The 26,107-nt window shown below is 38.4% G+C and overlaps 1 protein-coding gene and 1 long non-coding RNA gene across 5 annotated transcripts in view; one reads left to right on the top strand and one right to left on the bottom strand.

The window, feature by feature from the left end:
• Nucleotides 1-7,080, top strand: part of LOC146895912 (uncharacterized) — a 37,061-nt gene extending 29,981 nt beyond the window's left edge. Inside the window, exons 3-4 of the long non-coding RNA XR_015002521.2 lie at nucleotides 3,123-3,241; nucleotides 3,789-7,080. This is a non-coding gene — a long non-coding RNA (uncharacterized LOC146895912). The remainder of the gene's footprint in view (nucleotides 1-3,122; nucleotides 3,242-3,788) is intronic.
• Nucleotides 7,081-9,100: 2,020 nt separating this feature from the next.
• LOC125411823 (uncharacterized) lies at nucleotides 9,101-22,511 on the bottom strand. Of its 4 annotated transcripts, none has more exons than XM_048452213.3 (5): nucleotides 22,410-22,479; nucleotides 20,254-20,344; nucleotides 15,263-15,354; nucleotides 13,005-13,131; nucleotides 9,101-11,108 (listed from the first exon to the last, which is right to left on the bottom strand). In XM_048452213.3, the coding sequence occupies exons 2-5, from the start codon at nucleotides 20,285-20,287 to the stop codon at nucleotides 9,268-9,270; spliced, it is 2,094 nt and encodes a 697-aa protein (XP_048308170.3). In that variant the 5' UTR covers nucleotides 20,288-20,344; nucleotides 22,410-22,479; the 3' UTR covers nucleotides 9,101-9,267. The 4 variants fall into 4 exon arrangements, with proteins under 4 accessions (XP_048308170.3, XP_048308171.3, XP_048308172.3 ...); XM_048452214.3 differs by lacking the exon at nucleotides 22,410-22,479 and adding an exon at nucleotides 22,178-22,316; XM_048452215.3 differs by lacking the exon at nucleotides 20,254-20,344 and having other exon boundaries at nucleotides 22,410-22,511.
• Nucleotides 22,512-26,107: the final 3,596 nt, after the last annotated feature.

Below are 26,107 nucleotides of genomic sequence, written 5' to 3' on the forward strand. Positions count from 1 at the left end.
CTGAATCCAACAGATTCCAACAGATGGGTTAAAACAAACAAACAAACAAAAAAGAAAAACAACCCACAGTCTCACGGATGTCTCTGGTTAATATCAAGGGATCACAAAGGAAAATAAATGGAGATGAAACACGAGAGAGATGTTTTGAAATTGGGGATCAGGAGAGCAGAAAGGAAGGAGGTGAGAGTGGGCAGTATCTGAGGTGCACACAGACACACAATATACACATACACACAGACTGTGTGCATATACATATATATGTCTGTGGATGTGAAATGGCTAATAGACTTTTTAATTTTATTTTTTTATTTATTAAAAATTTCCACCTCCTCTTCTCCTCCCATTTCCTTCCCACTCTACCCCCTCCCCTTCCCTATCCAGTCCTAAGAGAAGGCAGGGTACACTGCCCTGTGGGAAGTTCAAGGCCCTCCCCACTCCATCCAGGTCTAGGAAGGTGTGTATCCAAACAGACTAGGATCCCAAAAAGCCAGAGCATGCAGTAGAATCAAATCCCAGTGCCGTTATCATTGACTTCTCAGTCAGCCCCCATTGTCAGCCACATTCAGGGAGTCCGGTCTGATCACATGCTAGTTCAGTCCCAGTCCAGCTGGCCTTGGTGAGCTCCCATTAGATCAATCCCACCGTCTCAGTGGGTGGATGCACCCCTCAGGGTCCTGACTTCCTTGCTCATGTTCTCCCTCCTTCTGCTCTTCACCTGAACCTTCGGAGCTCAGTCTAGTGCTCCAATGTGAGTCTCTGTCTCTGTCTTGATCCATCACTGGATGAAGGTTCTATCGTGATACCAAGATATTCATCAGCGTGACTATGGGACAAGGCCAGTTCAGGCACCCTCTCCTCTGCTGCCCAAGGAACAAGCTGGGGACATCCCGTTGGACACCTGGGAACCCCTCTAGAGCCAAGTCTCTTGCCAACCCTAAAATGACTCCCTTAATTAAGATATCTTCTTCCATGCTCCCATATCCACCCTTCCTCCATCTCAACCATCCCACTCCCTCAAGCTCTCCCCAATCTTTCCCTTCTCCCTTCTCTCTCCTCTTCTCCCCTTATCCCCACCCCACTCCCACCCCCATGCTCCCAACTTTTGCCCCATGATCTTGTCTCCTTCCAAGTTCCAGGAGGATAAATATATGTTTTTCTTTGGGTTTACCTTATTATTTATCTTCTCTAGGATCACAAACTATAGGCTCAATGTCCTTTGTTTATGGCTAGAATTCACTAATAAGTGAGTACATACCATATTCATCTTTTTGAGTCTGGGTTATCTCACTCAGTAAAGTGTTTTCTATTTCCATCCATTTGCATGCAAAATTCAAGATGTCATTGCCACCGCTGAGTGGCTAATAGATTTTTTTCTTGTTTTTTATGACAAGAGTTTCTCTGTGTAACCCTGGCAGTCCTGTAACTCCCCTTTGAGAGTATATCAGGATGGCCTTGAAGTTCCCGAGAGCAGTCAGCCTCTTCCTCAGGAGTGCTGGCATTAAAGGCATGTACCACCATCCCGAGCTCAGAAAATTTTAAAATGAATTTATCAGTCTGTAGTTTCATTTTTCAATGATGGATAATAAACCATCATTATCTGGTGTTTTTTTTGTTTGTTTGTTTGTTGGTTCATTTTTCAAGACAGTTTCTCTGTGTAACAGCCTAGGCTTGTCTATTACTCACTCTGTAGACTAAGTTGGTCTTGAAGTCACTGAGATCCACCTAACTCTGCCTCTGAGATGCTGAGTTTAAAGGTGTGTGCTACTTTGCTCAGCTATTATTTGATATAATGTCAGGTAATACTAAAAGTCAAGAAATCTTCCTCTTTTGTGTCAATTAGTATTTGAAGTAGCAGCTTTGCTGTTGTTTTTTCTCTGAAGTTCTGATAGAATTCTGTCAGTTTGATCATGGGGTTCTTTTAAGGGTGGTACTTTATATCTGTTTCAGTCACATTCCTACTGATGTTCTGTTTCATGCTGTTTAACTTTGGTGTATTATATTCACTGAGCATGTCATATTTATCTATTTCAATTAAAATTTCCAATTTAATGTAACAGAAGTCTTTAAAGTGAGTAAACAAGCGATCCAGTTGAACACTTGTAGGCTGTGCAGTTATCTTGGGTAATTGTCAAGACATGATCAGAGGATGAGTAGGAGTGGCAAACATGTTTAATCCCAATATTCATGAGACAGAGGCAGGCAGATCTCTGTGCATTCAAGATGCATCTGATCTTCAGGGTGAGTTCCATGTCAGCAAAAGGTACACAGTAAATAACAAAAAATAATAACAAAAATTTATGTAGAGTTGAGCAATCCTTTTAACCCAGTACTGGGGAAGCATGGACAAGGGGAACTCTGAGTTCAAGGCCAGCCAGCTCTACATAGTGAGTCTAGAACAGATGGAGGTACACAAAGACATTGTCTCAAAATAATGTATATTGCTCCAAGGAATAGCTTTCATGGTACCAGAAGCACCATGCAAGCTTCCAAAAGAAGGAGAAAACCAACAGTCCTAGGCAGCTATGATGCCTATGAAGCAGATCAGCTGTCATCTTGGCACAATAGCCCTAACAATGCAGTAGTGTCAAGCATACCTTGGTGGAAGCAAGCATTTCTTTCATTGGATTGAAGACTGTCAGGTAACAGCCTCAACAAAAATACCTCTTGCCAGGGTAGGGGTATGGGAATCAAAAATAAGTAAAGAGGAGGAAGATGTGAGTAAAAATAATAAAACAAAAACATAGGATACTATTGGGAGTTCCAGTGAATACTGAAATCGCCTGTGTTTAATTTTTCATATACTTTTATACCCCAATATAAAAGGGGAGGAAGGCAACAAAAGACTTCTTTAACATGATACAAAGGACAACTTGAACAGTTAATTGCTTCAACACTTTGAGACATCAAATCCCCTGAATAAATAAATGAATGAAAGAAAACTAGTGTGACACCAAGTACTGATGTGTGACACTATTCCTGTGGAAACAAAACAACATCTAGTTAATACAGCTAAGGAACCAATGACAAACCAAAGGTGAAAACCAACAAAGTCTAACTTGATGAACCAATGAGGTTTATATTTGTTTTTTTTTTTTTGTTTTTTTTGTTTTTTTTTTTTTTAGGCATCATGTCTGTGTTACATGCATGTACCTGGTGCTGTCTGTGGCCAGAGGAGAGCATTGGATGCCCTGGTGTTGAGGTTACAGATTAAGTACCCATGTGGGGGTGCTAGGAATTCAAGGTGAGTCTTTGGAAAGAGCAGACAGTGCACTTAACCACGGAGCCATTCCTAAACCATGTTAAAAAAAAGTTAAAAAAATGAGTTTTATTGGTATAACTTACAAGAACATGGGAGAGGAATGACTTACAGAGCAGGAAGGACTCAATGACAACTGCATCACCCTGTGAAGGTGATGTCCAAAGAAGCTGGAAACCTGCAAATCACTGCACAGCTTTCAGGCAGTTCAAGGGAAGTTGGAAGTGTCTTTGACGCTACCCACTACCTCTCCAGGCAGCTTGTCTTTTCTTGTCTGGTCCAGGCAGCTTGTGTCTGCTACATGGCTGGCACCTTCTGTGCAGTTCAGGTTGTTTAGTGTGTCAGCAGTCCTTATTGATTATATATAGATGAGGCATGAGGGCATTATTGAATCTCGCCAGTTTCTGGGACATCCTAAAGCTATTAAATTGACTATTTCTGAGTTTCATGACATTTTCTGTATAATTGAATATTTCAGTTATGTTAAAGCATCCAGTTCCTTTACCTCTGTTTTGATATTCTGTATTTTAAGGAGTTTTCTTCAAGATGGAGGGATTCAAGCTCAATGGAAACTGATACATAATATTCACTCCTGCATGTGAACTCTAAAACTTGCCATCTGACCAAGGAGTATTTGCCTGTCATGTTCATTGCTGCCTTAATGACAGTATCTAGGACATGGAATCACCCCAGATGACTATCAACTGATCATGGGTAAATGAAAATGTGATAGACATCTACAAAGGTATATTACTTAGCTATAAATAAAAATAAGAAAGCAAAATCTGGATGTAAATAATACAACAAGAAAATATAATGAATATTGTCACCTAGTTCCCAAAGATCAAACCTGATATGCCCTCTTTCATATGTGGGTCATATTTTCAACCTTTCTGGTTTTTTTTTGTGTGTGTGTTTTAGTAAGATTACATGTAGAAGTCAGAAATCTAGAACTAGCCATTAGTAGAGAGATGAAAGAAAAGAGGATGCATAGTAGAATATAGGTGAAATGAAATTACAAAGTGGGTATTATGGGGGCAGAATACTTAAATTTCAATTATGTAGTAGAGTGATAGCAAGAATGGGGGCTTCTGAAAGGTCATTTCAAGTGAGATATTCATGAAGAAACTAAATAGGAACCTATCATTTTGCAACCCAAGTAAATAACACAATAATAGAGGATAGTACAACTCTGTTATACTAGAGTTGTTATTTAGTGTTATAAAAGAATGGGAAATTGGGCCGGGAGGTGGTGGTGCTTGCCTTTAATTCCAGCACCAGCAGGCAGATCTCTGTGAGTTCAAGGCCAGCCTGGTCTACAAGAGAAACCCTGTCTCGAAAAAACAGAAAAAAAAATGGGGTCTTGGATAATGTATGCTTAATGTTTAGATGGGAATGGGAAAAAAGAAAGGAAGAAAAGTGGGACAGTTAACCAAAAGGAAGGATGAAGAAGTCTCATGAAATCCCATTATCTTACAGGTTAATCTTTGTAAGAAATCAGTGAAGGTTTCTTTTGGGCCCTGTATGACTTCAGTAATATGACTGAATAATAGTAATAGTAAAATTACTCAGTCTTCTTTTGTACTTCAATTCTGTCCTAAGCATTTAAAGATGCTTCATGGCATAAAGTCAGGATGTGGCCATCATATAGGTATTGGCTTTCTATATTAGCATTAGCTTCTCCAAGAAGTTGACCTTAGGAGATTTCGATAGCTCTAGCTTTACTCCATTGTTCAATGGTCTTAGCTTCTTCTTTCAACCAGGTCCTCCATTGTAACTGTGGACCAAGCTCCAAGACTGCTGTAACTAAGTCTATCCAGTCTTTAGGGATAATTCCATTGCAAGCTGATCACGAGTTTAACATTTGCTCTATAAATGTTGAATGTTTGCCATCAGAGTCAATTACTTCTGTGAATCTCCTTAAATTTATCATGGCCACAGGAGTCCATTCAGTTCTTACAGAGCCTCTGTCAACTGTCTATTCCTGTAAGGTTACTGGATATATTAAGGTTGGTTGTTTGAAAACCTTAGACTGTTCCTCTCTAACTTTATTATACAATGCTGAAATAGTTTCTTTAAATTCTTCTGTCTAGATTTGAATATCTCTATAATCTGTTTTATTAAGTTTTATAAGGCCTTGGCCCTCATACCAAACAACTTTTTAAGAGATTAAACCATGAATTATCAAAACAACAAGAATTACCAAAATGATAATTAAGAGTATGTCAATCCCGGTTGATTATCCTTTCATTTAATTGTTCCATTTTTAAATCATACATTACATAATCATACAGATACCTAACTTTCTTTACTGTAATTGTTTTTCCCATTTTTTATTGTGGGGGAAAAAACTCATTTAACTTAAATGAGTTAAAACTCTCCCTTTTAAGAATTCTCAATTTTCTCACCAAATCGGCTGATGATGACAATGAAGATGTGAGGCTGACTGCTACTGTGTAGAGCAGTAAAAACCTGACTAGATTTTAAGGCAGCAATCTAGTCTGGCATTACTCCAAGAAGGGGGTTCAGAGAAAGCCTTCTAGGAGAGAAGAAAGGAAAACCTGGCTGATAAGGCAATTACTCAGGCTGTGTGTAGGTCTGGCCTATGCCATTGTGTGCAAAGCCACAAACAAAAATTTTTTTTCATAAATTGTACCCAAAATACTGGCTGCATGATGTAGCACGAATTCTCATTGGTATTAATAATAAGAACCAATACTAGGTGGTGGTGGCACAGGCCTTTAATCCCAGCACTTGGGAGGCAGAGGCAGGCAGATCTCAGAGTTTGAAGCCAACTTGGTCAACGTGAGTTACAGGACAGCCAGGACTGTTACACAGAGAAACCTTGTCTCGAAAAATCAAAAAACAAATAAATGTTTATTTACTTGTATAAAATAATAAGAACCCAGAGACAGATATAGGTGTTAATGCTGAAGGTCATAGAAGCAGAGTGACCAGTTACTTGAGTTCTTTTACCGCTACCAATGTTCAGACCAATGGGGTGATCCTGTCCTCAATGCCATCTTCAGAATCCATCTGTCTCCACCAAACCTCAGACTGAGCTCCTGTCTCCTCTTGACTTATATTCCTCTTTCCACACAGCCATATCCCTTCCTGTCTCTGGTGTGGGACTCTATTGTAGTAAGATTAAAGGTGTAAGCCACTACCACTTGGCCTCTAGTGGCTTAGTTCTGCTTGTCAGGCAAGCTTTATTTGTTAAAGCACAATGAAAATATCACTATAGTCTTTTGCCTAGGACTTAATGGCAGGGAAGCCCCAGATGCATGCCAAACAAAAGAGATCATTGCCCGTGCTTTTGGTTAGACACCCTAAGTACATGATGTTGCTAAAGACATCAAACACCTTGGCTGCAAGAGAGAAAGACAGCAATCTTGAACATACTAGGAAACTTTCCTTCCTGGTTACCTTTCATAGACTGCTGGCCAAGAAATGATGTCAATGGTCTTAGTTACCCCTGGATTCTGCATTTTACAATAAAAACCAACTAGGCAAGATTTGTGCACTTGTACAATACTAGAATGACTGCTTATGGTCATAACCAACCACTCTCTTGATTGGTTTTGAATCCTGTTTCATAGAGAGGAACTCATGCCATAATCACAAACCAAGGCTTAAGGAATATAGGTCCAAGGATAGAAACCTATTGATCTTTTATTAATGATCAAGTTGTTAATCTGCCAACTATATATTTGTTTATAATTATCACTTTGTACTTCTCTCACAGTTGATGGCAAATAAAAAGACTCATAACTGTTCTGAAAGTACTAAGAAAAAGTAACTGTAATATTAGCATAAATAAAATTTCATTGTGGCTGAGGGAGGGGCCCATGAGTCTACTTTATCTCCATGAGGGTCTACTGGTAGTTAATGGTGGTTGTATCATTTTATAGTGTAGAGTAAATATTTAGACATTTTCTTCATTAGTTTGGTATGGGAAGTCCTTCTGTATATATATTGTTTTTATTAAATAATGAATAAAGAAGCTGTTTTGGGCCTATAGCAGGACAGAACAGAGCTAGGGCGGAGAAAACTGAATTCTGAGAAAAAGTCAAAGTCAGGAGAAGTCATGTAGTCGTCACTGGGGACAGATGCACTGGAAACTTGCCAGTAAGCCAGAGCCATGTGACGATACACAGGTGAGTAGAAATGAGTTAATTTAAGATGTGTTATCTAGAAATATGCTTAAGCTATTAGCCAAACAGTATTGCAAATAATATAGTTTCTGAGTGATTATGGTGGGACTGAGAGTGACAGAAACCTCTTCCAATAAATTGGCACCCAACATTGTTGTCTGAGGTTTTCTGTTCTTCCTAGTTCCTGCAGTCGTTAAGTTCCAAAGAAATCATACAGAGGCCTACAATATTTATAAACTGCTTGGCCTAGTAACTCAGATTTCTTATTAATTCTTATAACTTATATTAGTCCATTATTCTTGTCCTTGTTAGCCACATGGCTTGGTATGTTATTCAGCAAGGCAGTCACATCCTGCTTCTTCTGTGGCTGGGTCATGACTCCAGAGAGAACTTTCCTCTTCCTAGAATTCTCATTGCTCCACCTCTACTTCCTGCCTGACTTCTAGCCAATCATCATTTATTTAAGATATAAGTGACAGGGTACAAACCATTGTCCCACAGAACAACATGGGGCCCAAACCCATGACCCTGAGATTAAGAGTCTCATGCTCTACCAACTGAGTCCTACAACTACAACAGTAGTTCAAAATGGATTTCTGCATGCCCTCAGGGATCTTGTTTAGTTTTCTTTTGCCAGATGGGGTTTCTCTGTATAGCCCTGGCTGTTCTGAAATTTCCACCATGGCCCAAGCTGTGCTCACTGAGATCCACCTACCTTTGCCTCCTGAGTACTGGAAATTAAAGGCATGTATCACCAAGCTCAGAGTGCTTGAGGATTCTGTTTGTGATAAACTCATGTTGTCTCACATACAGCTAGCTCATCTCTTTACAGCTTTTCACCTTCGTTATAGTTTAAGTTTTAACCCTATTAAAGATTTTGAAAGTGAACAAAAGATAAGTATCTACTAGAACATTTCCTTGTGTTTTATCTCATATTGTATTTGTTTTTATTTTGGCAATTTTAGCATTAGGTTAATGATTTGTCAAATTCAATGTGTATGGTGGGTGTGATTCCAGTGAACAGAAATATATGGGGATTATATATGACATGCCTTTAGAATTATGAATTTTGTGAGGTACAGTAGAGATCTTTGTCACATATTTTTATGTTACTACCATTTACTTGAGAGGGTATATGTACTTATCAGTTCTGGTGCTAACTACATAAACCAGGATAGTCTCACATTAGATGTCTTCTTGCCTCTGCGTCCTGAGTGCTAGGATTAATGGCATGCACTACTTAGTCTACCATTATTATGAATTCTTGAATGTTGAACAAGATGAACAGTTTTTAAGGTCATCTTGCTTAGTTTTCAGGACAGGAATTCATTACATAATAGCCTTGGCTAACCTGTAACTAGCTGTGTAGACTAGGATGACCTCAAACTCACATGTATCCACCTGCCTCTGCCTCCCCAGTGCTGAGATTAAAGGGAGGTGCCATCAGTATTGCCCCACTAAGCTAAATGATTTTATTACAGCTTTCCCAGGGATCAGAGACATCGATTAGTAGGTAAGAGCACTGGTTCCTCTTTCAAAGGACCAGGATTCAATACCCAGCAGACACATATGAACTAACAACTGTTTGGAAGTCCAGTTTTAGAGAATTTCATGCACTCTACTGGCATTCACAGACACCAGGCAAACATGTAGTGCACAGAAAGAGTTGCAGGCAAAGAACCCAGACACATTTTTAAAAATTCACACAGCAAGTAGTACACAATTTTATTTTAATATAAACTCTGATCTTTTTTAAGATTTAAATCTTCTTTAAGGGCTTTTACAGTTTTTTATATTTATGCTTCTATTGTGTATGATGTTGGGGTTTATAAGCAGAGAATAATGAGAAATGCCCTGTCACATTATGAGAATGGTATTTTTCTCTCCAGCGTGAACTCTCTGATGTCTTCTAAGACTCGAAAGATAGATATAAGACATGTCACAGTCTTTGCATTTGTGAAGATTTTCTCCAGTATGAATTTTCTGATGTGCTCTGAGGTAGGAGAACCTAGTAAAAGATTTGTCACATTCCTTACAACTGTAAGGTCTCTCTCCAGTATGAACTCTCTGATGTGTTCTGAGATTTGACATGTGGCTAAATGATCTGTCACATTCCACACATTTGTAAGGTTTTTCTCCAGTATGAAGTTTTTGATGTCTTCTAAGGTTTGATATCTGACTAAAGGACATGTCACAGTCTTTGCATTTGTAAGGTTTCTCTCCAGTATGAATTTTCTGATGTATTTTAAGACTAGAAACCCGGAGAAAGGACATGTCACAATCTTTGCATTTGTAAGGTTTATCTCCAGTATGCATTTTCTGATGGGCTCTAAGATATGAGCATGTAGTAAAAGGTTTGGCACATTCCCCACAACTGTAAGGTCTTTCTCCAGTGTGGACTCTCTGATGTGTTCTAAGATATGAGTTATGGGTAAAGGATTTGTCACATTCCTTACATTTGTAAAGTTTCTCTCCAGTATGAATTTTTTGATGTGCTCTAAGAGTTGAGAACTCAGGAAAAGATTTGTCACATTCCTTACATCTGTAAGGTTTCTCTCCAGTATGAACACTCTGATGTCTTCTAAGATGTGAGCACTTGATAAAGGATTTGTCACATTCCATACATTTGAAAGGTTTCTCTCCAGTATGAATTTTTTGATGTGTTTTAAGGGTTGAGTTCACAGTAAAGGATTTGTCACATATGTCACATTTATAAGGCTTCTCACCAGTATGGATTCTGTGATGCCTTTTGAGATGTGATAATTCAAGAAAGGACTTATCACACTCTTTACATTTGTAAAATATCTCTAAAGAATGAGTTTTCTGATGCCATCTAAGAGATGCATAGTGTGTAAATGCTCTGTCACACTCGTTGCATTTGTAAGGCTTCTCCCCAGTATGCAGTCTATAATGTCTTCTAAAGTGTGAAAGTTGATGAAAGACCTTGCCACATTCTTGACAACTACAATGTTCCTCAGCAGTATGGATTTTTTGATGTGTCCTGAAACTGGAATGGTGGGCAAAGGATTTGTTGCATTCCTTACATTTATAAGGCTTCTCTCCAGTATGTATTTTTAGATGGCTTTTAAGAGCTGCAGACTGTCGAAATGACTTTCCACATTCTTTGCACTTGTAAGGTTTCTCCCCAGTATGAAGTCTTTGATGTATTCTAAGATTTGCACACTGGTTATAGGACTTGCCACAAAAGTTGCATTTGTAGGGTTTATTTCCATTATGAATTCTCTGATGTATAGTGAGACTTGAGGCAGTACTGAAACATTTCTTGCATTTCCCACACTGGTATGGTTTCTCTTTAATGTAGATTGGTTGTTGCAAAAGACTGTATGTAGAGTCAAAATAGACATCATATTCTCCCTGCCTTTGTTCTTTCTTTGCAGTGTAGAGTCTCTGATCTTGATTAATGTTGTAACACAAATTTAAAGATTTCTCACAGTTCTTAGGTTTGCAAGGTTCTTCTCCAGTGTGCATGCTTTCATGTCTATCTAGGTTTGATGAGCCAAGAGAGGCATCACTGTGATTACTACACCTGTAGTTATTAGAGTTTTCTGTAGTTTTACTTGTTCTATAAAGTGCACATGTGGAGGGGTCATGAAGTACTTTGCCAAGCTCATCACACTGACAACACTCCTTTTCAGTCTTCACTTGTTGATGGACAGGTTCACATTTACAATAGTTCTCTGAAAATGAGTAAAATTCAGAATAATAGAGTTTGGTTCAAGATTAAACATTTTATTAATGACTGTCTCTTTAAGATGTCTCTTAAGGTAAGTCTACCAGGAAATAGACATTTTTTTTACTGTAATTTTAGGTATTCTCACAAAACAGCCTAACAGTCTTCAAGTGTCTATGATTAATAATAGATATCTCATCTTTACAAAAAAATGTCTTACAGCACAGGACAGATCATATAATTGAGGAATCAGTAACTAGCTTTGGTATACAGCTCACTGACTGATTATATTTAGAAACATGCCTCTATGTTTAAATATTTCTTCTCAGAAATTGAGAAACAGGAGCTTAATTCAATCCCAGGTTCACATTATTTACACTTACTAAGTGATAGTCCATGCAGAGTACTGTTCAGGAGACCCAATTCCTTTAAGAATTAAAGTCTAATTTAAAGGTATCACAGGGTTTATTTCTTTTTCTAGAAAAACACATTAGATTCTTCAAAGGTAATAAATGAATCCAGGTGGTGGTGATGCACACTTTTAATCCCAGCACTCAGGAGGATGTCTGTGAGTTTGAGGTCAGCCTGGTCTACAGAGCAAGTTCCAGGACAGGCTCCAAAGCTACACAGAGAAACCCTGTCTTGAAAAAATGGTGTGGGGGTGGGGGAAGGAGGAGGAAAAGAAAAAAAAAATAATGGATGTAAAGACAGTATTCTGAATGAATAAATAAATAATAATAATATATAAAAACAGACAGTATTCTGACAGACATCAGAGGCTGTGGATCATTTTAGGCAGGGCTGTCATGGGCAGCTATTGCTAATTTCTATCCTTCACTGTCTCAGCTCCACACACTGCTGTGTTTCTTAATTTTCCTGACAGGGTTATTCTCAAGTCCACTCTGTACACCAATTCCTGAGAGTATTTTCCCAGAATGGGGTTTTTGTGTTCTCCACTGAAAAGAAAATGAAGATTTTTAATATGAAGACACAACAGCAAGGAAGGCAATTACAGAATAATCCTAATCCATGGACTCTCACATTAGACTTAAAATTTAGAAAATTATTTCAGTCTCATTTCAGCATAGTCAAATAAAACTTCATTTTGTACTAATTATTAAGTCATCATAATTCAGGTGCAATAAACACAAGAGCTTCTAACAGAAATCACAACAGACCCAATGTATCCTGGAGCCAGAAGACTACACTAAGGTAGATGATCAAGAGTCTTTTCAAGTGGAATTGAATATCACAAAAACATTTTCAGTTCTTATTTTCTCTTTAACTGGAAGCCATGATTGTTGCCCTGTTCATTCACTAGCCCACCCTCATTATGACTACTCTCTTCTCTCAACATTCCAGGGCAGTCTCATTCTCTCTGCACGGGTGACCAGGCTTGCCTTGCATACAATAATCCAAATGTTCTGTGAGGTAACCCATGACCCATACTAGAATTTTAGAAAGAATACAGACATCTAACAGTATTCTGCCCTTACATGAAGAGAACACATAGTAGATGAATACAGGAATGACTTCCAATTGTTATTTCCTGTCACAATCTTCAGCATATTTAGGGAGAATTTTTAGTTTCCATACCTTGAATTTCTTCTCAGAATTCAAAACCATGGCAGTACAATGATGGACATGGAGTTCTAAAATATGGGTAAAAATACTATACGATACTAAGTTTCTGAATGCATTCTGGAACCAAAAGGAGGGGTGTGTGATACCGCTAACATGGAAAATGAAAAGAAAAAAGTAAATTCCATGAAAAAGTTATTTTCTCCTAGCAGTCTTTCAATAGTCTCCTATTGTTTCAATGGCAGCTTAACCGAGTTTATAACCTGTGAAGTCAGTACATACAAATGATGAGATAGGAATTCTAGAAGCAAAATGATCTTACCCACAGAGACCAGGTTGCTGTAATTCTCCAACATGACATCAATGTACAAAGCCCTCTGAGCAGAGTTCAGGCATTCCCACTCCTCCTGAGGGAAGTCCACAGTCACATCCCTGAAAGTCAACAGACCCTGAAACAAAAAAGTACAGTTTGAGCAGGTGATCCTGGACAGAGTGCTTTCCTAGACGTAAGGAAACTTGAGGAAATGTAGATGAGTGAGGACAATTAGTCAACCAAAAATGATTTCTAATATAGTCACCTTGTATAATAAATTTCTTAACTCTGTGAATATGGAATGAAACAATAGTCGCACATGCACATACACAAAACAACAGGTATTTAAGGATGAACATGGTTATCTATCTTTTATGGATGCTGTGTTTATGTCCTACAGGGTCAGAGTGTACATGTGTCAGAACTCGATAAGTATATTATAACATGCTAAGTATGTATGTTTAAATTCTAGGTGCAATGCTAGTCCATTAAAGGGAAAGGAAGGCAGAATTCATTACTAACTTTATAGGCAAAGAATTTTGTTTTTCTCCCCACCGTAATATGAGTGTAACAGCACTGTATACTATCATGTATACTATCATGTTTTACACTAATATATAAGAACATGTAACATATAACATAACATGTGGGATTGCTTTCATAAGAATATTTGAGACAGTACCAAGCAGATAGAAAAATCTACATCAGCCACATTTGATAAAATCTAAAATTTTAAGAAATAGGCATAAGGCAACTTAGACAAGTACAATTTCAGAAATTCTGAAGAATACTTCATTCTGAAAGAATTATGCAAATTGAGCGAAATCCAAAACCACACCTAATAATAATTTCAGTTGCAGCTAAGTTGTACATGTACATATATGTGTGGTAACTGAGAACGCATTCAGAAGTGACACAGACTTCCTGTGAGTAAATGAAGATATTGAATTGTTTGAGAATTAGAGTCACTTTTCAGTGCTTTCCTAATATAATATAGCACAGAAGAATGGCTCTGGAGAAAAGTTGAGCTATTGTGTCTGAATTTTGTAGTCCTCAATGTGATTTTTAGTATTTACGCTGTATTGAATGGGAGTGAATCTGTACCTGAAACATTTTGGATAGGGGCTCATACCTAGAATTTACTGAGAATTACATAAACTAAATACCAAGGAAATAAAACTGCTAATCAGCAAATAGGCAAATGAAGTGAACAGAAACTTTTTTTTTAAGACAAAAAACACAAATGGCCAATAAATATTTCAAGTCTTCAGGATCTTTAAAATGCCATCATGGAAACACAAACTAAAATTACTTTGAAATAGTGCATTACCCCAGGCTGAGAATGGCTGTCATCAACTAACCTGACACCAAATATTGAGAGAATGTAGAGAAGAAAGGACCGTCATTAACTGTTTTATGTGTGGCGGTCTGTGAAATACATAGCCATTGTGGGAATCAGTTTGTAGATTACTGAAAAAAATTGAAGATGGAACTAATTCATGACCCAGGATTGTCACTCCTGGGAAGATAACCAGAGAACTGCACACCCCAACATAGAGATATTTACACCCCAGATACATTGCTCCATTATTCATCATTGCAAAATTATGTAATCAAGTAAATTGTCTAACAAAAGATGAATGTACAATGAAAATGTTATACATATAAAAAGGAATATTATTCAGCAGAAGAAAAAAATGTAATAAAGTTTGTAGGAAGATGGAAGAATTTAAAATATGCAATAGTAAGTGAAGTCATACAATAGCAGAAAGAAGAAACCATGTTTTCCCTTGTCTGTAGAATCTAGTCAATCACATGTGTATATGAAAACAATGTGCAAGTGGGCAGAGCAGAAAATGGAGAAAAGAGAACAAGAAAGGTTAAACGTCAGAGTTGAGGTAGGACTGAATGCAGGTAATGAACACAGTTTTGAAAAAGGATATTAAGCTAAGTGCTTTTCTAGTTCTAATTTCATCAGGTTTTCTTTTTCATAGTAGACAAGTTCAGAAAAATATATTTGATAGTGAAAATATAAAATTTCATGTGAGGTTCAAGAGCTTCTGTTCCCAACGACTACTCTAGCTACATTAAAGTACATCAGGATGCATACTCTGTAGGTCTGGTTATTTTCAGTGTGTAATTTTGTTCTTGTTTGTTTGTATATTTTCTATAATAAAATTTAAAAAATAATCAGAACCAGAAAATTATAGGTTTGCAATGTCTGAATATACAACATTACTAGAAAAGGAGAGGACATGACCACTGACCTGGGACATGTTTATTGGAGAACCAGCCATTTCTTTCTGTTTCTCTTCTTTAAGTTTCTCTTTCAGGAGCAATGAATAGATGGCTTGTTGGCCTTTTACATTAGGGATCAAAAAGAAAAAGAAAAAGTTAATACTGAAAGGACGTCAAACCACATGAAAAGACCCACGCAACAAAATACACAAGGTATCTGACCAGTGATCCCAAAGTCAGAAAATCATGCAACAACATTTTAGGATCGGAGAAAAAAAATCACTACCAAACATATTATTGCATCAAAAAAAATCCTATATTAAAACTGATGGAGATGTAAGTGCAGTTCAATGTATTTTTGAAGTAAAACAATTCATTTCAACAAAGCAGGACAGAAGACAACACATCAAAAGCAAAATATATAAAGGAAAAAATCAGAGGAATTATCTCTAAGGAAATGGGAAACAATAAATTTCATTTGAAGAATAGATAAATATAGGAACTGTGAAGTAATAAACCATGAGAAAGACAGCAAACCACTAATTCCCATGGAGAAGGAAGAGGAATACTGTGAATAATTAAACCAACATCATCAAAAGCAAAACCATAGGGATTAAAAGCCCTATCAAAAAAAAAATCTAGCCACTCTCAAAATCAATATAGAAAATCCTCAGTTAAGTAAATATAGCATATGGCCCAGATGTTCCACTCCTTGGCAAATGCTCAAAGGATTCAACATCCTACTTCTCAGACACTTGCTCAGTCATGTTCACTGCTGCTTTACTCACAATAGCTACAAAAGGTAAACAACCTTAATGTCCTTCAACTAACAAATGGACAGTGAAAGTATGGTACACATACATTATGGAATACAGTTCAGCTGTAAAGAAAATTGAAACCATGAGCTTTGCAGGTAAATGGATGAATCCAGAAAAATCATTCTGAGTGAGGTAACCCAGATCCAGAAAGACAGACAATGGTTGGTCTCTCTCCTAGGAAGTTCTAGCTTCAAATCTTCAGATGTGAGTCCACAACCTGGAGTGACTGTAGTAACCAGGAAAGTAAAAGGAGACCACAGTGGGGTGGGGGTGGGTAATAGAGAAGGGATTAACATGGAACAAGTGGTCTGAAGGGGCAAATGGAAAAATGGGGAGGAATTTAATTATGGGAAAATGATAGATATAAATACTGGAGAAAAGCAGTAAGGATGTCAAATAGTCATAAGGAATCCATCTATTCCTTTAATATTATCCATCTAAGGAAAAATGCCTAAAATACATGTCTGAATATTTATATTTTAGAGTGTAATGCTGATAACTCTCTCCACAAGAGCCACAGATTTTCTAACAAAACCACCTACACAAGGCATGAGAAGTTGTTGGTTAAAGCTGTGTAAGAGACTCCCTAACCATTATAGGCCATTACTGTTGCCCATGGTTGCCTCCCAGAGGTAGAAGGTTGAGTCTCCATTATTGAAGAAGTCATGTGTAACATGAGAGGCCTGCTTGTTGGGGTTTCTGTCCCGCCCGGTACTCCAGAACCGGAACTCCCAAGGAAAATCACACAGAGGACTCCATAAGGTTATAAACTGATTGGTGCATTAGGTCAGGCTTCTTGTTAACTCTTATAACATATGTTACCCCATTATCCTTATCTACATTAGCACATGGCTCCGTACCTTTCTCAGCTGGGCAAGTTACATGCTGCCTCTTCAGTGGTCTGCGCAGGAGTGGCGAGAGAGCTTCCTGTGTCCCAGAAAACTCCCAGTCTCTTTGCTCCACCCCTACTTCCTGTCTGGCTTTCCCGCCTATACTGCCTGCCTGGTCAATCAGTGTTTTATTAAAATATGATTGACAGAATACAGACAATTCTCCCACACCAGTCATGCAATTCAGTCACAGAAGACAGAGGACTAGAGTTGAATCAGAACTTAAAACCTTCTTTCTATAGATTAGCTTTTATGGTACCTGAAGGCAACATTCAAGCTTCCAAGGGAGGGAGCCAGCCAACAGTCCTAACCCCTTATGACAACCATGAACCACAAATATGATCTGCTATTCATGATAACTGTAAGGGTGCAAGAGTGGCACACATACCTTGATGGTAACCAACAGTTTCTAATTGGACTTAAGACCTTTCAAAGAACAGGGAAACATGACTGCTACTGGAAACCTAGCTAGTTCCCCTAGGGCTAGTGTAGGCACAGATCTTGGAGGAGAACTACAACTACTACATTAGTAAATCAACAAAATCCTTAATTGTATCCTAAAAATTTTCCTTATTCCCACAAATAAATGTAGTTCTCACCACTCATCGAGACAAGTTCTTTTTGAGAACATGAATAGAGATTTTTATACAAAATCACAATCAGTCAAGATGTAGCGTTGTGATGCTCAGTTCCAACTGACACATAAACAACACAACTTCTTCACCAAAGCTTAGGGGTCATTGAGAGACAGGGGACGGAAACAGTGTAAGAGCCAGAAGAACAGGACATTTGCTTTGACACTGTGTCTCCTAGAAATGTCAGAGAAGCTACATGCTTCAAATCTCACAAATGGCTGTCTAAACATGAACAGAACAAGGACAACACCAAGAGACATGCTAACATGCAAAGAGAAAGCTCACTAGGCCTCAACCCTAGTCAAACCCTAAGGAATTCTGAGAGCTGGAGAAATAGTCTTCCCTAGAAAAAAGAGCATCATATGGCTATCTAACACCAAATGTTTATATTCTCTGTTCAAACTGCATGACATTTAAACTTCCCACAATAACCTTCACAGAAATTGTAAAGAAAACCCGAGAATTTATGTTGACACAAATTCCCTGGGTACACAGCACTCCAGAAAAATGTTGCAAAGCTCGAGTTACACCACTCCGGTTCCAGATCAGACTAATGCAATAGCGCAGCAGATCCAGAACCTGCCTAATAGCAATGACCAGGGGAATGTTAGCAAAATTACACAAATACATGTTGTAGACTGGATAGTCTCTTCAAACAGTGGTATTGGGAAAAGTATTTATCCACATAGAAAAACATGAACCTAGGTTCAAATTTCTCCTACATACAATGAATCAGAGACTTTCATATATGGTCTGAAACAGTGAATCCTACATAGTAACACAAAGGGGTAACAATTGATACAACAGCAGGAACTGACAAATAGAGCTGTGTAAAATAAAAAAAAATTCATGGAAATCAATTAAAAGTATGAAGAGACACCCTACAAAGCAGATACATTGACTGGCTATGTATTTATAGTACAAAAAGCCAAAATCTATTAAAAAAATTCAAAGGGAGGAAATAATAACATAATCAATAAATAAGCAAATGAATTGAGTAAACCGGACTCAACAGCAATTATAAGGGTCAATATGTACATAAAAATAAAGTATAGATCATAAATAATACAAATTTAATATACAGAGATTCCAAATCTGCCTAGTCAGTGTCCACACTCAAATTCCTAAACAATAACAAATGTATTTCTTGCAGTAATTTCTTGAAATGTAAATAGATAGCATTGCACTTATTTTTATCTAAGCAAAAGGTATAAATACATAATTCAAGGAAAGAAAAATGAAAGCTGATATTAAAATATATACTTTTATGAGAAAAACTCACTGCACATCTAAAGATGCAAAATACTGAGAAAGAAGAAATTTTTTTTTAATGCTATGACTATGGACAGCAGTAGACTTACAATAATTACAATAGTGACAGAAAGATCAAGATAAAAGTATCAAAATACAGAATAAAGAGTGACAGCAAATGATAAAAGGGTCCATTAGATAGAAAGTCTTTGACCAACAAGAGTACATGTCACAAAACTGGGAATGCAGATATTCACAGCAGACAGAAAACAGGAGAATACATAAAATATGTTAAAAATTGGCACATGCCTAATGTTCTTTTCAAACACAACAAGACAACCTAGAGGGAGGTCTGTCTTCTCTAAGACTCCAAAAAATTCCTATCTGAATCCCATTAGCCTGTTTTACAGAGAGTAATCCTGAAAGTACCAAGGAACAACAGAGGCAGAAAATACTAAGAGGATTAAACTCAGAGGTGATCTCTCAGTATATTAGAATTACAGCAATGGAAACCACAAGGAATTGTCATGACCATGGACACCAGGCAATCACCATGGGAAGACAGTACAGATGGAGTGGCAGTCTGTAAATATACTTTCTGATTTCTTATAAAACTATGCTGGTATTATTTTCAGAAATAATGGTGACATTAACACTAAAAAGCAGAGAATGTGCTAGAATATCAAAAGCTTCAAGATTGTGAATGCAATAAATAAGCCTAGAGGTATTAATTTGATTATTTTATAATACACTAAATTCATAGAAATGAAAACCAGTTAATATGGAATGATGACAAGATCAGTGATATGAACAAATAAGGACAGTATCCCTCACAATTCATTGATGTAGGATTCCCCTCTTTACCCTATGAGTATGTTTTTTTTACCACCGGTTGGTTAATAAAGAAGCTACTTCAGCCTACAACAGGGCAGACTATAGCCAGGCTGGAAGAGATAGACATAGAGAGAGTAGGTGGAGTCAAGGAGACACCATGTAGCTACCAAAGGAGAAAGACACCAGCCACCAGCTTGAACCTTACCAGTAGGCCACATCCTTAAAATAATTCACAGATTAATAGAAATGGGTTAATTTAAGATGTAAGAGTTAGCAAGAAATATGCCTAAGCTAGTGACCAAAGTGTTGTAATTAATATAGTTTCTGTGTTATTATTCAGTCTGGGCAGTCAGGAAACAAACAAGCAGTTTTCATTCTACAATGCATAGTCAAATAAAATTTATTTGACTCCTAGTATCAATTCTTCTGTAGAATCTGTTTTCAAACCTACAACAGGATAATTCTGTGATCTTTCTTCATGGAAGTCTCCAGAATATTTCTAGTGAAACAGAATTAGGCAAAACTGATTTCATATCCCGCTTCCACATTCACTTGAACCCCTTGCCATCCCTTCTGCAATCCCTCCAAATACCTGGATCCTTAGCTACAATCTCCACCCTCTCCATCTTCCAGACCTCCTTGTTCTGCAGCACAAGAGAGCAGGTCTGGGTGGTCAGTTAACCCTGCACATGAGAAAGAGATTCTTCAGAAAGCAGCTGGATTTCTAACACAGCACTGTGCTCAGTAGATGAGGAGAAAACTAAATACAGAATTATACAAGTGATTCCCCAATTGTCATCAATGTCAGAATGCTGAAAACATTTAGAAAGCCTTTTCAGTTAGTGTAATTTGAATGCCACTTCCAATAACAGCTCAGTCAAAACTCAGGTTCAGAAACAGAACTGAATTATTGGGACAAGAATATTATACACTAGTGACATTCTGAATTTACCATAGCCCCAATTTGATAGAAGCCTTAGATCTCTCAAAGGGTCACACACTTGCAGGGTAATTTGCCAAGACACCCTGAGGAGGAACAAGGGAGTCTGCAAGCAATGTAGTCTCGCCCATAAAAACTAGAATGCTGCAATTCTGCAACATCCAGTCTCTGTACAAAACCCTCTGAGCAGGCGCCAGGCATGGCCCCTCCTCCTAGAGAAGTCCACTGTCAGACCACAGAATAAAAAAACCAACAGTTTCAGTTCCAACAGTTGTGTTGGTGCACACCTTTAGTCCTAGCACCTGGGAAAAACAAGTGGGTGGAATTCTATGAGTTCCAGAACAGCCTGGTCTACCTAGTAAGTTTGGAGGCAGACAGAGCAATGCAGTGAGTTCATATATCAAAATGAAGCAAATTCAAGAATCAAAACATAAGATTGATCATGCGTCCATGTGCTGAGTGATTTTCTTGAGGTAAGGAGACAAAAGGCTACTTTAGCTATTTTTCTGATGTAGATGAGTTATTGTAATTATTCAAAAGATGCTTCCTAAGATTATTTTATACGATAACACCTTTTCATTCTTTTTTTCGTTTTTCTCCCCCGAGACACGTTTCCCTGTGTAGAGCAGGCTGTCCTTAAACTTGCTCTGTAGACCAGGCTGGCAAGGAACTCCCAGATCACTTGTGTATGCCTCCCAAATGCTGGGACTGAAGGCGTGGCCAGCGCCACCATGTAGCTTATAATACCTTTTGTAACTGTGAAAATACTGTGACCTAATACTATAGAAAGCATACTGCGTTTTTCCCATCTTTAAGCTGCACATAAAGAACTCAGCAGAAAAATACACATTTTTTTTTTCTTTTCTCTTCTTTCCTTTTTTGAGACAGGGTCTCCCCCATGAAGCTGTGATTGTCCTGGAACTCATTAGGTAGACAAGACTAGCCTCAAAATCTTTAAGACCCACCTAGTCTGCCTCCCCTGTGGTGGGATTAAAGGTGTGTGCCACCAAGTCTACCAAAGACACTTTTTAAAAATGCTCTATTTACATCACAAAGTATACACGTGTCATATGAAAATTTAAAGGCAAATAAAGTTTACTTTTAAACGTTAATGTTTACAACCATATCTATGGAGTTTGCAAAAAAAATATAGTTTCGGATTTGCAGGCGTTCATTTCATGACTAATATATAAAAGAGCTCTAGAAATGCAAAATCCCTAGTTCAGTGTGCCATTCTCTTGAATAGCGAAGTGGTGTAACACGAAAGTTGGCGTAGATGAACGTAAATTTGAAGAGCTTTGTCCTGTCCACCACAGCCAGAGAACTGTATCTACAAACATCAACACATAAATTCAAATATTCGAATAGACTATTTTTTATGAGAATATTTTAGCAATCAGAAGGTCAATGAAAAAAAAAAAAGACCTGTCGTGATTGGTTCAAGTCATATTATCTAAAATATACCGACGAGGGCAAGAAATCCATAGTAGAATTTCAGAGCCAGTTTCCTTATGAGCAGCGGAGAAACAGCTCTGGTCACTTCCCTTCTGGGTCGCAGCCCCGCTCCTCTTCTGACCTGGGAGGTTCCAGGGCCGCCAGGCTGCGGTTCCCCCACTGCGCTGCTGACTGCTGACTTTCCAAGGCCGCCCCGGCGTGGAGATTGCGGCTCCGGGGAGTTTTCGCGTCCCCGTGTCTCCAGGCCATGTCCTCCGCACCCAGATCTGCACAACGCGGATTCCCCACCGTGCAGGTCCCCGACAGGGAATAGATACTCGTCCCTTCTGCTTTTGCTCCTCCGAACAACTTACCGGCCTCAGCAAACCTCCTTCCCAGTTTTAATCAGGTATCTCCTCTAACCCCGCCCAGCGTTCACTTCCTCTTCACCTGACCAGTGGCAAACGACTTTCTCTAAACGCTATTTCCGGTTGAGTGTCTCCTTCCCAGTGAGCAGGGCGCTCTTCCTGCGTCTCAGGCTTCAATCCACACAGCTTCAGCTGTCAGGCTGCCCTGGACCCGCTCTGCAATGCCTCCCCACATGCTTGCTGCCAGCCTAGAGCAGATCTGGATCTAGGAGGACACTGCACCACTAAATGGTGGTCTTGTGATTTTGCTAACTTAGAAACAAGTTAGGCTTCCCGTGACTCACACACACTAAAGGTACTTTTTAGATAAAATATAATTTTTTAAAATTATGAATGCAGAGAATATCGTTGCCTCTGATGCATAATAAAAGGAAGATATTTGGTACCAGCCCTGCAAAAGTCAGTGGCTCTGGGAACATTGAGGAAGAGGAGTTGAAAGGGAATTATCAGGGAAAGAGGAGGAAGGGCTAAGACATGCCATTCTCTAGACTCCATACAGCTGTTGTAATCAGTAACCAACAGCAACTGTACTTACCTGCATTGACCTCACACTAGACCACAATCAGCCTAGGAAAGGGAAAGGCTCACAGGTCCTACCCTTCACCTCTCAAATGTTGACTATGGATGGATTGTAAGAAAAGAATCACTGCCTTTAGCTCTAGTCCTCTGCTGAACTCAGAAGACTCCAACACAGCTCCTTACCCACTGTACACAGATGCGCCTGGTTAATCTCAGAGGATCCGAAAGGAAAATGAATAGAGAGGAACATATAGAGATGTGTTGGAATTGTGGACAAGGATAGTACAGAGGTAGGAGGTGAGAGGTGAGGGTAGGCAGTATTTGAATTGTGCTCCCACAAACAGAGACGAAAATATGTATGTATAAGTGTATGTGTGTGTAATAGGTAATAATAGATTTTTTTGTTTTGTTTTTGTGCGACAGTGTTTCTCTGTGTAACCTGGGAAGTCCTGGTACTAGCTTTTAAAGATTTTTTTTTAATTTTTATGATTTATTTATCTTTTATTTTATGTGCATTGGTGTGAAGGTGTCAGGTCCCCTGGAACTGGATTTTCAGACAGTTGTGAGCTGCCATGTGGGTGCTGGGAATTGAACACGGGTCCTCTGGAAGAGCAGTCAATGCTCTTAACCACTGAGCCATTTCTCCAGCCCCTTAAAGATTTTTTAAGAGTAAAACAAACTGGCCTTGAAGTTCTAGAGATCAACTAGCCTCTTCCTCAGGAGTGCTAGATAGAATAGAAAGCATTGCCATCTTCCTGAGCTCAGAAAGTTTTTTAAATGAATGTATCAGTCTGTATTTTGATTTTGGTTGTATCATTATCTGATGATTTTATTTATTCATCTATCTATCTATCTATCTATCTATCTATCTATCTATCTATCTATCTATCTATCTATCTATCTATCTATTGTTTTTCTCAAGATACGTTTTCTCTGTGTAACAGCCCTGGCTTGTCTGAAACACACATTGAAGACAAGGCTGGCTTAGAATTCACTGAGGTCCACCTACTTCTGCCTCTATAATGTGGCCTGTGCTACCATGCTTAGCTCATTATCTTGTATAATATCAAGTAATACTAAGAGTCAAGATGTTTTCCCTTTTGGGGGTTTAAGAAGTATTTTAAGTAGCAGCTTTGCTGTTGGTTTTTCTCTGGAGTACTGAAAGAATCTTGTCAGTTTAGCCATGGGGTTGTATTAAGGGTGGCATTTCCTACTTGCTTTAGTTTTATAACTACTTGTAGTTCTCTTCACCATATATATTTCATGTTGTTTAAATTTGGGTAGGTTATATTCACCTGGTATGTTATATTCATCTATTTCAATTAGAGTTTCCAATTTAGTGTAACAGAAGTCTTTACGTTCAGTAAACAAGAGATCTTGTTGGTCACACATTTCTGTCAAGTAGACTGTGCAGTTACTCTGGGTAATTGTCAAAGTATAACAGTAGTGACGCACACTTTTAACCCCAGCACTCATGAGGCAAGCAGATCTCTGCGAGTTCCAGGAGTCTGATCTACAGACTGAGTTCCAGGTCAGCAAAGGCTACACAGCAAAAGCCTCTCTCAAAAAACAAACAAAAAAGTCTAATAACAAAAAGTTACATACAGTTCAGCAAGGTCATGCAAACCTTTTAACCTAGCACTTGGGAGTCACGGGAAAGGGGAACTCTGAGTTCAAGGCCATCCAGCTCTACATAGTGAGATTTCAACATCTGGAGGAACACAGAGACATTGCCTCAAAACAATATAAATTGGTCCCTGAAGAATAGCTTTCATGGTACCCAAAAATACCATACAATCTTCCAAAGAAGGGAGTCAACCAATAGTCCTAGGCAGCTATGATGCCTATGAAGCACATCAATCGTCATCCTGGCACAAGAGCCCTAAGGATGCAGTAGTGGCAAGCACACCTTGGTGGAAGCAAGCATCTCTTTTATTGGATTTAAGACCCTCTTAACAAAACTTCAGACACCATGATTGATTGGTAGTGGAAATCCAGTTTCCTTCTGGTGCTGGTGAAGACATGAATCTTGGAGGAAAACAAACAACTGCGATTTTACTAAACCATCATAATCCCTAACAAACAGCTAAATATTTTTCCTTGTGCCCACAGCTAAGCTTAGTCTTAATACTTCAAGGAACACCCCCCCCCCATCTCTCTCTCTGAGACAGAATTTCTCTGTGTAGCTTTGGAGCCTGCCCTGAAACTTCCTCTGTATACCAGGCTAGCTACGAACTCACAGAGATTGCCCTGCCTCTGCTTCCCAAATGCTGGGAATAAGGGACATGCACCATCACCCCTTGGGGAAACTTCTCTTTTCAACAGAAACCACTGCAAAAATCCACAACTAACCAAAATGTAGAGTTATGGAGATAAGACCCGCTGGATACATCTGTAAAACACTCTTGAACCTAAAGCTCAAGCATCATTTTTGAAGAGGGGGTATAATGATTAAAAGAGGCAGAAGACCGGGGATTTTGTTGTGAGATTGTGTCCCTTAGTGTATTTGTTGGGATTCTCTAGAGTAACAGAACTGATAGAATGAATTTATATATTCTTATATATAATGGGGATTTACTGGATTGATTTTAAGTTTGCTGTCCAAGTAATCCAACAAGAGCTAGATGTGACTAAACAGTTCAAAAATAGTAGTACTTAGCACACAAGGCTGAATATCTCAGCTGGTCTTCAGTATATGCTGGAATTTCCAAAGAAGTAGCCTCCAGTGCCAGTGAAGGAATGGATGTGCTAGGAATAAAATGAGATAACAAACAGACAATGAGCAAAATGATTGTAATTTCCAGGTCCTTATATAGGCTTCCAACAGAAGTGACCCAGATTAAAAGTGTATCTTCTAACCTCTCTATCCTGATCAAAGCTGTGTGTCCTTCAACCTGAAGATGTGGATTAAGAGTATTTGTCTGCCTATCTTAAAGTTCAAGACTGGAAGTGTATTCAGTCACATCAAAACAAACAAAAATAATCTCACAGGTGTGTCCTCCATTTTTGGATTGTATTTCATTTCAGATGTAGTCAAGCTGACAGCTAAGACTAATCATCACACCTAGCAATGAGAGAAGCGTTGTGTATAAATATCACCAACATGACCTCCCAGTTGTGAACTG

The sequence above is a fragment of the Myodes glareolus genome, chromosome 1, assembly GCF_982192425.1.
Source record: "Myodes glareolus chromosome 1, mMyoGla1.1, whole genome shotgun sequence".
NCBI lineage: Eukaryota > Metazoa > Chordata > Mammalia > Rodentia > Cricetidae > Myodes > Myodes glareolus.

Excerpts from the sequence above, each read along its gene's own strand:
- LOC125411823 (XM_048452213.3), bottom strand. The coding sequence starts at position 20,287 with ATGGAGAGGGTGGAGATTGTAGCTAAGGATCCAG. Across the intron at positions 15,355-20,253 it reads GATTGTAGCTAAGGATCCAG|GCCAACAAGCCATCTATTCA; the intron begins GTATTTGGAGGG and ends CTAATGTAAAAG. Across the intron at positions 11,109-13,004 it reads CAGCAACCTGGTCTCTGTGG|AGAACTATTGTAAATGTGAA; the intron begins GTAAGATCATTT and ends ACTCATTTTCAG.